The sequence below is a fragment of the Streptopelia decaocto genome (genome assembly GCF_964273445.1).
Source record: "Streptopelia decaocto genome assembly, chromosome: 12".
NCBI classification, from domain to species: domain Eukaryota; kingdom Metazoa; phylum Chordata; class Aves; order Columbiformes; family Columbidae; genus Streptopelia; species Streptopelia decaocto.
In genome coordinates this window covers 302,370-316,128 of record NC_138667.1, presented here as the reverse complement: position 1 = coordinate 316,128, position 13,759 = coordinate 302,370, and the positions used below count along the sequence as shown (strand labels likewise).

The 13,759-nt window shown below is 55.6% G+C and overlaps 1 protein-coding gene across 1 annotated transcript; it reads right to left on the bottom strand.

Moving 5' to 3' along the window:
• Nucleotides 1–311: 311 nt before the first annotated feature.
• Nucleotides 312–3,324, bottom strand: EGR1 (early growth response 1). The gene is made up of 2 exons (XM_082063766.1): nt 2,892–3,324; nt 312–2,584 (listed from the first exon to the last, which is right to left on the bottom strand). Exons 1-2 carry the CDS (start codon nt 3,124–3,126, stop codon nt 1,287–1,289), a joined length of 1,533 nt encoding a protein of 510 aa, XP_081919892.1. The 5' UTR covers nt 3,127–3,324; the 3' UTR covers nt 312–1,286.
• Nucleotides 3,325–13,759: the final 10,435 nt, after the last annotated feature.

Genomic DNA, 13,759 nt, shown 5'->3' with positions numbered 1-13,759 from the left:
CACACCGCTGACATCCTGATTTTCGAACCTCATTTTCAGCACGGGGAGGACTGTTTTCCTTTTCAGATTAGCTCACATGCTTCGAGAGAAGCCAGAAAACAGGAATCGTGGCTACTTAAGGTGGTGCACTTAGTGCAAGGAAGCGGGTGCTCCGTCGTGCCTTCATGAGCAACTGGACTCAGGAGCGCTTGTCTCCCCTCCTTGCTCCAGGAGACAAGCAGCACTTACTGCTTCCCAGCGCTCAAGGAGCCAGGGTTGCTGCAGCACAGTCTTCCTGCGCAGCAGCTTAAAGGAAAATGTGTAAGTCTGCATGATTTGATATTTTATTTATTTTTTTCTGGAGGGTATTGTACACCAAATATCCCATTGGCAGGAAAGCGCATTCAATGTGTTTAGAAGCCAAACAGTCACTTTCATTTTAACAAACACAATTACAAAATAAAAATAAACCACAAAATAATGAACTGCATGTTCATAACATACAAAAATTGCTGCCTACTCAGTAGGTAACTACAACATTCCAACTCCTGAATATATATATATATTTACATTTTTGTAACAAAAATAGACTTTGAGGGGTGTGGGGTTTTTTTTGCTTACATTCTGTCCCCCGGGGCTTTCTCGTGCTTCCCTCCCCACCATTCCCTGCTCTCCCTGACATTCTTTGAGTAACATCCCTTTCACTTTAAGGCAAGATGCAAAGCATCCATTCACACAAATGCATGACGTCAGCAAGGCTTCACAAAAAGGCACCAAGACGTGTAACTTTAAAAACAAAACTTCTGCCACATGTGAGTGTCTCATCAGGTGATATTCACACAGCATCACTCTAACATGCTCAAATACAGTAAGTGCTGTTCCCAAAGAAGTTTGAAATTCATTACAGCATTGTCACTGAATAGAATTAACATTTACAAATATGGCCCTGCAAACTCCAAATAATACAATATGGATATGCGAAGATTTTTCACATCAATAGTACCTAAAGGAAAGCAAAACCATGGCACATGTTCAATTTACATCAGCTACATACTTAATTGAAAGTCCTTTCTTCCTAATAAAAGACTATTGTTTACGGGGAAAATTATACTGAACTTATATCCACAGTCCATGCAAATTAAGTCATTCAACAGAGGTGGTAAACCTGAACGGCAGTTGTTTCAGGCAGCTGAAGTTTAAAGAAAAGTTAAACAGCCTTGCAACATCTGGTGTTGGGGGAGCAATTGAAGACTCCGTGTCTGATAGTACCAATGGAAGAGGTGCCTTCTCGTGTTCCAGAAGTCACCTCAGCAAATCTCAGTTGTCCTTGGAGAAAAGGCTGATGTCATGTCTGAAAGTGCTGAGGTCACCTGGGAGCTGAAATTGTTGGTGACCCCTGGAGATGAGAAGGAGGTGGCCACTTGGGTCTGAAAAGTGGCGGTGCCAGAGGGGTAAGTGGTTGCTATAGAAGGGGACGGGAACGTGGTGTGTGCAGGGGAGGGGTAGGAGGAGGGGGCCGGGGAGGAATACGCCGTGCGCACCGGGGAGGGGTACGAGGTGGCGATGGAGGACGGGTAGGATGCAGTCACAGAGGATGAGTAGGCAGGAACTGGGGAAGCAGTTGAGACTGGAGCTGCCTTTTCCACTTTCTTGTCCTTTTGCCTAAGGTGGATTTTAGTGTGTCTCTTCCTCTCATCGCTTCTGGCAAACTTTCTGCCACAAATGTCACAGGCAAATGGCTTCTCTCCTGTGTGTGTGCGGATGTGCGTAGTCAAGTGGTCGCTCCTGCTGAAGTTCCGCATGCAGATGCGGCACTGGAAAGGTTTCTGTCCCGTGTGGATGCGGATGTGCCGCGTTAGCTCATCGGACCGCGAAAACCTGCGGTCACAGGACTCCACTGGGCAGGCATAGGGTCGCTCGTGAGGAGGGGTCTTGCTGGGACGGTTTGGGTATTTCCTCATCCTGCTGGGCTTGATCAGCTGGGACTGATAGTTAGTGTTGAGGGTCTTCAACTCTTGGGAGCCAGTCTGAGTAGCAAATGCCTTAATAGTGGACAGCGGCGTGAGGGAAGGCTGCTGAGCTCTGGTTTCCAGGGCTGGGAAGGGCTTCTGATCGGCCGGAACAAGACTGAGCTCCCCCTGTTGCTGAGGGAACAGGTAATCGGGGATCATTGGCACCTGAAAGTTGGTTTTAGCAGTCGGATAAGCTGGAGGTGGGTACTGGATAGGGGCTCCAGAGGGGTTGGGAAAGGACTGGGTCTGCGGTTCAGGGAAAATGTCAGAGCTGGAACTGGGAAAAGTTGGCGCAGCTGAATAAATTGGACTGTTCTCACTGGCTTGGACAGAGCAGCTCAGAGAGGGGCTCTGCGAGGAGGAGGATGGTGATGATGAAGAAGGTGTAGAGGTGGGAGGCGCATTGGCCATGCCCACCAGCCCGCTGACGAGGCTGAAGAGGGGCTCTGGCCACAGGGTGTTGCTGCTGCTGGGGGCCGGCTCTAGGGAAAAGCGGCCCGTGTAGGTTATCGGTGGCAGGCGCGTCGTTTGGTTGGGGTAGCTGGTTTCTGGCAGGGCTTTCTCGTTGTTCAGGGAGATCTCGGGAAAAGTGTCTGAAAAGAGGAATAGCTATTACTTCCAGCAGCCACTGCAGCTGCTGCCAGCGTTTCGCGAGCCATCCCCGCGCAGCGCAGCCCCAGATCCGTGCTCTGGGTAATTAATAATTGAGCGTAACATATTGCAGCGGCGCTGGCGGGTCTCCAGCAGCAGCGAGCCCGGAGCCGCTGACGCACAGCGGAGAATCCCCCCGCGCAGCCGCCGGGACGGAGGCGCCTCTGCAGCGCGGATCCCCCGCAGGCGCCGCTGACCGCGCGACGGACCGGGACTCCCCGCCTGCCCGGGCGAGGCCGGCGCGCTTACCTGCCGCCAGGTGTTCGAAGTGCTGCTCCCCGGACTCCCCGGCGGCGCCGAAGCCCGCGCTCTCGGGCACCCCGGGCGGGGCGAGGAACTGCGGGCCCCCGCCGCTGAGCAGCATCATCTCCTCCAGTTTGGGATAGTGAGTGTCCATGGCGGGGGGCGAGTGCGGGAAGGCGCCGAACGGGTCGGAGATCTGCAGCGGGGGCAGGAGCTGCATCTCTGCCTTGGCCGCGGCCATGAGGGCGCCGGGCCGGGGCTCTGGCGGCCGGTTGCTCCGCCGCCGCGGGCCCGGCGGACGGGCCGTCGCTTGGTGCGAGCCCCGCGCCGCGGTTCCCCGGCGCTGTCGGCTGCAAGTGCTCGGCTCCCCCTTCGCCCGCCCGCCCGGGGCTCCCCCGGCGCTGCCCGCTGGAAGCGCTAGGCTCCCCGCCCGCCCCGGAGCCGCCTCTATATATCGGGTCCCACCGGCGCGGCCCGCCCCGGCCCTGACGTACATGGCCATATATGGAAAGGAGGAAGCCCTTATATGGACGCGGGCTGGAGGACCCCGCCTGGCGTCAGCGGCTGGCACCGGGGAAAGCCGGGCCGTGGGGGCCCCGCCCGCCCCGGGCCGGGAGCCCCGCGCCCGTTGCGGGACTGTCCCCCGCTGTGGGCATCGCCGCCGCCGCAGCGCCGCCAGCCCCGGGGCGCGGGGGCTCCGGCCGCAGCCCGCCCCCGCCCGCCCGCCGGAAGCCCCGCCGCACTTTCCATATTAGGAAACAGCCTTATAAGTCTTGGTTCCGGCGGAGGCTTCCCGCTCCTTATATGGCGATTCCGGCCCCGGGCGGGGGGCGCGGGGAGCCCGCGCGCGGGAGCCAGGTTGCCGCCGGGCCGCGCGCCCGCCCCCGGGCCACGGGAGCGCGCGGAGGCCCCGGCCCTCGGGAGCGCGCTGCTGCTGCCCGGGCGGGTCTGGGGAGCCCCCGGCACCGCCGCGGTCCCGCGGGCAGAGCCGCCGTTCGCCCCCAGCCCGTGTGCTCGGCTCCGCTACTCGCGCCCCCCTCTCCGCGGCGGCTGACGGTCAGCAGCGCCGCACGCTCGGCAGCCCCGGTGCGGGGGAGTTTTCTGAGCGCTGGCAGCGCGCCCTGGGCGGGGACTGTCGGGCCCGGGGATCTCCGGAGGGCGCCGGGAGCGCCCTGCTCCGCCCGCTCCCGCCGACAGCGGAGCACCTCTGCCCGCGGCGCCACACCGGGGCAGACCTGGGCCCTGCGCGCCTCCCGCCCGCACGGAGAACGGGGCACTGCGGACACCAGGGCCCCGGGGACCGCATGGCCGCCGCCGCCATTGACTACGGCGCGACGGAAAGTGACAGCGCTCGGGGCCGTCCCTTGGCGCAGCCGCAGCTCCCGCCCGCCCCTCCGACACGGGCTGTCCCCGGCACCGGCTCCGCACGGAGCCCGGGCTGTCCGCCCGAGGCGGCACGCACGGCGCGAAGCCGCGAGAGAACGCTCCCCGGGCCGGGGGAGCCTCCCGCGCTATAAATAGGCGCTCGACGCGGCCGCCGCTCCGCCCCCCCGGGCGGCCCCGCTGCCGGAGCGGGACTCCCCTGGCGCCGGGCCAGGCGGTACCGGCGACGCAGTGCGGCCGCAGTGCGCGTGCGCGGCCGCGAGGGCTTCCCCGCAGTGCGCGGGGCCGTGGGCGGCGCCGGGAGCCGCAGCCGCAGCCCCGCCGGGTCGCCCGGGCGCGGGGGCCGAGCCGGGGGCTCCGCGGGGCCCCGTTGCTTGGCCGGGCTGGAGCTCCGCGGAGCGCAGCCACTCCCGGTCGCGGATCGGGCCGCCGCCTGCGGCTCCGTGCTCTGCCGCCGTCCCCGGGCCATCCCGGCGCACAGCTGGGCCGCAGCCCCGGCGTGCCCGGCCCCCCCTTGCTGTGTAAGTGACAGCACCAGGCTCTGGCGCCTTCGCGGTTTATATCCAAGCTGCAAGCGCGGCAGGGTTCTGTCCGCTCGCTGTCACAGATTTAAGCCGCTGTCACCTGCCCGCTGTATTCAGGGCTGTGTCCTGGCAGTAACACTGTGCAGTGCCCCCGCACTGATGCATTTCCACCCTAAGACCAGTTACAGGCTGCAGCCACACGGTGCCTCCAGGAATCACGTAGAGAGCTCCCGCTTGTCTGCAGCCTGTTACTGACCGGCGCCCACCGCACAGCGGTTCTTCGGTACTTGCTCTTTATGGAGAGAAGTCGCGCTGTTCGTTCGATGTCAGAGCAGCCGGCCAACGCTCTATTTCCAACACGTGATTCAGTGCTTTTCCTTTTTCTTAACAAACCCAAATCCCATACATAATGATTCAATAGCTGAATATCTTGGTTTAAGATATGCAGAAAATCTTTTGTGTTCAAGGGCTTCTAGATACTAGTTTAATACAAATAAATGAAATAACAAGGATGATTTTTACAATTAATTCTGAATAGTCAGCTTTTGAGCAAGTGCAGTGGACCCAGCAGAGTGTTTGATGTGACTAGTAAGTATTTTACAGCTGCAGCTTTGCCTCACAATGACTGTATTTCTCTCCAGCCCCTGCCAGTGCAACTTAAAGGTCCTTTCCAGGTGTTATTTGTAAAAGGTGTTGCTTTCATCTGACTTAACATGAAGCTAACAAGTTCAAGAAAGACCTGAAATGACTGAAAACAAGCAGCCAGCTCAGGCCACCCTCTGAGAACCACAGTCCAACAGCTTTACGGCAAGGTACATCCGAAACATGGCGCTCCTTCATATTGACTGTCATCAAAACATAAGTCTACCTACCTATTAAAAATGGGTTGGTGTGAAAAAAAGAGGCATGAATATTTCACAAAATGATTAGTCAAACAGGAAAACATGGCCTTGCTTATTCATAAATCCAGCTGCTGGCAACAAAGGTGAAGATGTAATTGCTCTGCCAGCTGGCCCTGACCGAACTTTTAGCAGCTTCATGAAGTGCTAAGACACGGCGCGATGTGCGGCTGCGGGCAGCCCTGCGGTGGGGTCACCGCCACTGCGGGCAGGGGACACCGCCACTGCGGGCAGCCCTGCGGCGGGGACACCGCCACTGCGGGCAGGGGACACCGCCACTGCGGGCAAGGGACACCGCCACTGCGGGCAGCCCTGCGGCGGGGACACCGCCACTGCGGGCAGGGGACACCACCACTGCGGGCAGGGGACACCGCCACTGCGGGCGGCCCTGCGGTGGGGACACCGCCACTGCGGGCAGGGGACACCACCACTGCGGGCAGGGGACACCGCCACTGCGGGCAGGGGACACCGCCACTGCGGGCAGCCCTGCGGTGGGGTCACCGCCACTGCGGGCAGGGGACACCGCCACTGCGGGCAGCCCTGCGGTGGGGTCACCGCCACTGCGGGCAGGGGACACCGCCACTGCGGGCAGCCCTGCGGTGGGGTCACCGCCACTGCGGGCAGGGGACACCGCCACTGCGGGCGGCCCTGCGGCGGGGACACCGCCACTGCGGGCAGGGGACACCGCCACTGCGGGCAGCCCTGCGGCGGGGACACCGCCACTGCGGGCAAGGGAGCGGCTGGGAGCGTACACCGAGGCTGCATCGGGCCGAGGTCCTGTCTACACCGCTGCAGAGCCAAACATTCAATCCTAATTGTAGTTTAGGGCTGTGAAATCCCTTGCATGTCCTGTTCATTTTCTAGGTGAAGAGAGAGTATTTTTTTCCTCCACCCATTTCTCAAATCTCCATTTGCCTCTTTTCCTCTCAAAATACAGAACAGAGAGCCCCGGGTGGGGGCAGGGAGGGAGCGAACCCTGCTCAGAGCTGTGGTGAAACTAAGCTGGTGTTTCTGCCCGTGTCAGTGCTGCTTCTGGCTCCGTATCCATGGAAACTGCTTTCCCATCCTGATGCAGGAATTAACTGAAGATCCCAACCCACTTGCTCAGGGAATCACTATGATATTAACACACATCAGGCTCACTTTATTGTCTCGCACACTGTTTTCATTATTTTTTATCAGAACAAAAGGCTGAGTTAGCTTTCACTAACTCAACAAAAATAGGCCATCTAAATCCCTACCTCCTCAAAACTAGGGCACAGGAAAGAGAGGCTACAGCTTGGAAAACGGTGATTTCAAATGGAGCTTGGCCAAAATGCCAACAATTGGAGGCCACGCAGAGCTGAGAGTGCTCTGTGCAAATCTCCTGTCCTGCATCCCATACTGGGCTCTGTTTTTCACCTATGGCACTGGCTGGATTGGCTCAGGGGGAAAAAGTCTCTGTCCACCCTTCAGTATCAGAACATACCTTCCTCCTTCACAGTTCATGCTGCTCCAGGATATAACTTGCAAAGTTTCTAAGAGCATAAGCCAAAAGATGCTTCTGTGATGCAATATGGTTTCCAGACTTCTCTTTGAAGGCTTTTCATTAATTATGAACATAAGCGTGTTGCGCTCCCACGGGGGCTGCTCCCGGCCGACCTGTCTCGGTATCTACCGTTGAGCTCGCTCTCCCCTCGCTTTGATCTCCTGCTTGGCTGCTGTCCCCATTCTCGTTATTTCTCCCCGACCTCAAGTCATCTCATCTACTCTGCATCTTTCCTGCTTGGACATCGATTTTCTCTGTTTGCATCTTTCTAATACTCTGTATTTAGCAGCTGCTCCTTTTGTAACCATGACAACGACTTCGTGATGTCAGCAAAGGATCTCGCTACTATCTGAGGAACTGGATCTCATTAAATGCCAGGGACGCTGCTCGAGCTGATGTTCGGTGTCCTGCTCCCGGGGAGGAGTTGGGTTTGGAGTCTTCTGTATTTTGTCTGTGAGCCAGGAAAGGCCAATTTCTTGTGTTAGCCAGTATCCTTCTGACAATTGCCCTTCTCCATCTCTAGTTTGTGCTGTTGAGACACAGTCTGTGCCACAGATGTGGACCACGGAGCATTACCGCAGGGCTGCTATCACAGACCAGTCATACAGTCTCTGGGTTAGCTGTGCTGTGTTGCTCCGCCACATCTCAAACAGCGTTCGCAAGAAGAGATGGGCAGGTCTCGAGCCGCAATCCCAGATGCTGCAGCAGCTGTGTATACTTGCTACAGAATAGTTTTGGATTCATGGACAAAACTAAGCAGCACTCTTTCCTTTGACTGGTAAATGCAGGCAGGGAAAAGCAAAAGTAACGTTTTGAACCGACTTTGTGGCAACTCAAGACGCATCAGACAAGTGCTCAGGAGGATGAAGAAATACACCAGACCAGTGAAAGGATGTACCTGAGTACAAGGACACCAGTATTCTCATGGGAAATAATTTTCCGCTCTAGCTGGATTTACAACTTGCATGTTGTGTTGTATTGTTACTCACAACCAAGACCGAGAACCCCGAGATGAACCACTTATCGGTCTCAGGCTGGAATTTCCCAGCATCAGACTCTTCAGGCATCCAGGGACTCCAGAGCTGTCAGAGATAAGAGTTGGCCCCATGCAGACTTGCAGGGAGAAAAGAAAGCTATAGGAAAGCACCAGCTTCCCTCCCACAGCAAAGCTAGAGCTGCTCTTTATTCCCCTTCGCTGTGCAAACACGTCCTCGCCCGTGCTTCCGTTCCCTCTCTCCTCTGGTCAATACAGACCAGCAGGTGCTGTGAATACGGCCCTGGGTCGGGCAGCGGGGGGGAACAGCGGCCTCGCGCTGGGCTGCACCGAGCACCAGCTGTTTTACTCCAAGGAGGTGCTGACAGGTTTCTGTCACAACAAAAATAATACCAGCTCATTATAGAACCTCTTCTGTCTTTCTTCACGCACTTCAGGCTACTTGCCCTTCAGAAAGAACCCTGAAGGAAAGGCCATGGCAGTGAGTCCAGAGCAAACGAGCAAAAGTGCTTCTGCAGTAACACGCAATGGACTTCAATGCTGGATGATGCTGTACGGGCTGTAGGTATTACCAGTTACAAAACAGACTACACGAACTAATGAGGGCAGATCCACTGGTGATTATTAAACACAACGTTGAGAAGCAGCCTCTGGCTCAGGAATTGCCTAAGGGGACATTGGACAGTGGGGGCAGGAGAAAGAAAGATCCCTCCGCGGTTGCTTCGTTCGTTATATATTATCAGCACCCTCTGCCGGAAACTCACAGCCAAGAACTCGATGGGTTAAGGAGACCTGATCCATCAGTTCCTCCAAAGACAAAGCTCAATGAAGTACAGAAAAATTGTCAAAAAGTTCAAAAGTCTTGCTTTTACAAAAGGAACAATTAAGATGCAACAAAACTATAAAAGAAAAATAAGGGCTAAACCTCTCAGAATGCGAGTGTAGGAGCACCAAGAAACAAAAAGGAAACACATTTTTGCACAGTACGTAACCCACGGTACCGTATGAAACACCACGGAGCCGCACAACGTGCAGCACATGCAGAAAGCACCTGGTTATCAGCATGTTTCAACCTGGATTTATTTCACAGAGAGACTCTTCCCTGTCCCGCCAGCACTGCTCCTTCATGGCAAAATCCAAATTGAACCGCGGTAAATAGTTACCAGAAGCACCATTAACCAGGTTAGGACGGTCACCAGCACCCTTCGCAGCCTCCCAGCTCCGAGTCCCCCAGAGGCAGAGCCGGGTGGCCCAGCTGCCCCAGCCCTTGTGTCCTGGGGGGTTTGGGAGGGGTTTAAACACAACACACAGAAATTCTGTGTATTTCAGATCAAAGGGGAATTTACGAGGGCCTTAAGAAGAAGTGAAAAAGACAATCCTGTTCCATGATGACAGAAATTTCAAACCGGTATCTTTAAATCTGAAAATGCTAATGAGAACCTCTAATTGCTACTACATACTCCACACAGTAGGCTGGTTGGCTTGTTTCCCACAAGCAGTTGCAGTTCTGCATTCATTTGCCTTTCTTTGCTGTCCTTAAGAAAACAAAATGCGGTGTTCTCACAAAGATATTCACCAGTTCAAATTCAGGTGCCATTAGGTGCTCTGCTTACCTGTATTTATCTAGCAGGGTGGATGACGTTATCAGTGAAGTTCCTTCTGGCCTTCAGCTGTTCACAAACCACCTTCATGCTCCACCCTCCCTGCTCCCGTTCCGCCTCTCGGCCTCGACCTCTGCCAGACACGCTGAGCCAGACACGCTGAGCCACGGCCGCCCTCCGCCTGAGCCACGGCCAGAGACACGCTGAGCCATGGCCGCCCTCCGCCTGAGCCACGGCCAGACACGCTGAGCCACGGCCGCCCTCCGCCTGAGCCACGGCCAGACACGCTGAGCCACGGCCGCCCTCCGCCTGAGCCACGGCCAGACACGCTGAGCCACGGCCGCCCTCCGCCTGAGCCACGGCCAGACACGCTGAGCCACGGCCGCCCTCCGCCTGGACGCGTCCTGGCGCAACCGTGCAGCGACGGCTCCCGCAGCTGCCTCAGGCCTTCCCGGGTCACCACGGCTGCCTCGGGCCTTCCTGGGTCACCGCGGACGAGCGCCCCCCGTCCTGCGCCAGCTTGTTTCTCTCCAGATTTGAATTCTGCATGGGTTTCAACAAACACCTGGGACCCACAGCAGGGAAAGGACCCAAGACGATGAAGAATTCTTCCAAAAGCAGCAGGAGTGCTACCATTTTTTTTCTGCTTGCAAACGTGTTTTCTCTGCTGCACAACTCCACAACAGTCACTGAGAAAAATCGCGTTTTTCTGGTCCATGGAGTACAACATCTCTGTTTCCACGTTCACGGCTTTCCTGAAGGGCAACTTAACCAGAGCTGAACGCGCTGGAGGTGGCGAGGGAGGGGGGAGCTCTGCAGAACAGGAGTTTCGGCTGCTGCAGGGAAGGGCGCAGCCCTCGGAGAGGAAACGCAGGACACATCAGCCCTGGTTTCACAGCATCCCAGCCCGCTGGGCCGAAGGCGCCTCTGGACACCCCGGGCCCACCAGCACAGGGTCCCCGAGCAGATCGCACGGGGGACTGAACGTCCCCAGAGACCCCACAGGCTCCGGGCGGCCTCACAACACTCTTGGTAGGGATAACACCAGTAATCCAATTAAGCTCGTCAAGGTTGCAGTAGCTGCTCAGGTTTCCTTTATGAACAGGGCTGGGACACGACAGGTGTTTCAGTTTATGTACCAGAACTTTCCTTCTCTGGTCAGGCTGAAAAGTTTCTCCACTCCGTCATTTCACAGAATGAACTGTGGTCGTAAACAAAGAAAAATCACCTGAATATCAGCAGCTTCCACTTTAGCTTTGTTGTTGTTGATAAAAAGATTGAAACTACAGGATTCAGAGGACATGGAAGCGCATTGACACTCAGCACCCGGAGCTGGGAACGCAGCAGGACCCCGCCCGGCTCCGCCAGGCTCTGCCGGTGGGTTCAGGGGATCCACGTGGAGCAGAGCGACGCAGTACAACGGTACAGTTAACAACAGCGCCACAAAGCCACGTGCAGCAGAAACGTTCTCCTGTCTCTCAGGAAGATTTAAACATACCTTGAGCAACGGTTTAATGTATTAATTATATGTGGTCATACATTTAATTATATGTGATTTATTTCCCAGTTTTTCTTGCACACCTTTGAAATACACCCGTCTCTGCACATCTGCACTTGGCAACGTGAACGCGTGGTCCGTTCGCTCTGTCTCACTCTGAACCCACGAAGCAGGCAACTCGGTCCAAGCAGAGCTGTTCCGGGTTAGAGCTGACCCCGCGCCACTCCCGTGTTAGTGCTCGTTTCCCAAGGCAATCAGCGCCTTCTGATTCTAGCAGATTCTAAATTCACCAGATATTTTACTTCATAAAAAATTAACTTACTAAATGTTCCCAAAAGCTGTTTCTTGCTAATCAGGTATGATTTACTTTACATTCAGTATGGCTGAATGAAACTAATTCTAAGGGATTACCACAGAAGCTTCCACGTAAGCGTCCTCGTCTCTGCAGACAGGGACGTGTCACCCCGGAGGGCACGTGTCCCCAAACCCGCCCAGACAGCGGGCGCAGGTCCGTCTGCAGCCGGTCACGCAGCTCCGGCTGCCCACGCTGTCCTCAGGATGGACAGAAAGAATCCATGTCTACACTTCTCAGCAGCACAGAGGATTTATCATCTTACCCAGTGCTTTATTAGATTAATATGATCTTGCAGTTAAAAAACGGTCACATTCTCTGTTTCATATTAGGTACACAAATCACAGTATGGACAAATGGGTCGATTATATTTGCCCTGAGAATTCAAAATAAATTGTTGTTGACACACACTCAAAACACCAAATAAACAGACTTATTTTCTTAGTAGAAAGCGTTTATTATATTTATTTATTAATGTTCAAAGAGCTAGAGCCTACACTCAGTGTTACTGTAAAAGGAAATGAGAATTTGACCCTCCAATGCCAGGGGCCAGAGAGCAGCCCTGCGAGGACCCGGGGGCTCCGGCGCTGAGGCGGGAGCCAGCGGGGCCCGCTCGCCGCGTCGCCGCGTCGCCCCGCGGCTCAGGGCCAGCGGCGCGTCGGGGGGGCCTGCACCCCCGCCCGGCGCCCAGCGCTGCTGCCCGGACCAGGCAGACCGGCCCAGCGCAGCGCTGGAGCAGCCCCGCGGAGAGCGGCGGGAGAGCTGCGGCGTTGGGCCCGAGGAGCAGCGCCGGGGACACCCCGCTGCGGCCTTTCCGTCTGTAACGGGGGAGCCAAGAGAGACTCTTACTAAGGCCTGCGGGGACAGGACAAGGGGCGACCATTCTGAACCGAGGGCAGACTCCGGCCAGATCTAAGGAAGGAACTCTTGCCCATGGCGGCGGGGCGCTGGGACAGGCTGTGGAGGCTCCATCCCTGGGGTGCGCGGGGCTGGCCCGGCCCGGCTGGCCCGGCTCCCCCGGCGGGGCGGCGCGCGAAACAGCAGCTCTTGTCTCCTGTGAGTTTTTTGCTTTATCATTTAGCATAGTAGTTTAACTTTGAATTATCTTGTATGCTACAAAGCAAATCAAACATTTTAATTGAAGTCTGATAAACTCCTCAATTCTAGATGCATTGCAGCAATGAATTCCACAAGTTAGCGATTATAATGTTAAAAAATCCCATGTGTTAGAGACAAACCTTAGGCTATTGCAATGAAAGTAGCTAAATTCACTTTTTCTTATGCCCAGAGTAAGCCCAAGGAATTAATTTTTATATTACGCAAGAGTTCAACAATACCTCCTCTGGTACTTCTGAAACACGATGTGGCCGTATTGCACTCAACCTGCTGACCTTTCCCTTTGCATTCCCTGACCTCTGTTTTCAGACGCTCAGCGCCAGCGGCACACGGACAGCTCTTCTGCATTGCATTCATTCGCATTCCAAGTCCTTCAACACTCAGGTGCTGCAGAGGCTGCGCTGCTCACCTCCCGCCCGCCCGCGGCAGCTCCTGCTCCCGAACCTGCGCTATTCGCCTTTTGTTCATTTCTCCATCTCTGCCAAAAACTCCAAAACAAAGCACAAGTCTCACTTCAAAGAAAATGTGCAGGCAAAAATTGCTTTAGAATATTAAAAGATAAGCCAATGATTAAGCACACAGTAAGTTAAAAATCACCATCTTCTAGTAGGAAGAGTCCTATAGTAGTTAGAACAGTGGTAGCCTTAGGGGTTTTTTCTTAGGCCAGCTTGTCAAAGTTATGGAAAGAAGTGTGATTGTAACAGAACTAAAATACAAAGGACCACATCACTAGGAGGTTCCCCTCCACCTCGTGAGGGAAACAGCCCAAGTCTGGACTGTAGCCTTGTCTTGATCTTGGCTTTGCTTAACCTGCTCTGTTACCGAATGCTACAAGTTTTTATCCTGAGCTGAGCAAGAACTCAAACCCACCTGACTAAAGCTCATCGCCGTTTCCTGATTAACGTGCCAGGAGGTCTGTGCGACATCTCTACCGAACGTCTCCGAGCTCCTGGGACTGCTGACTCGGCGCAGAGCTGCC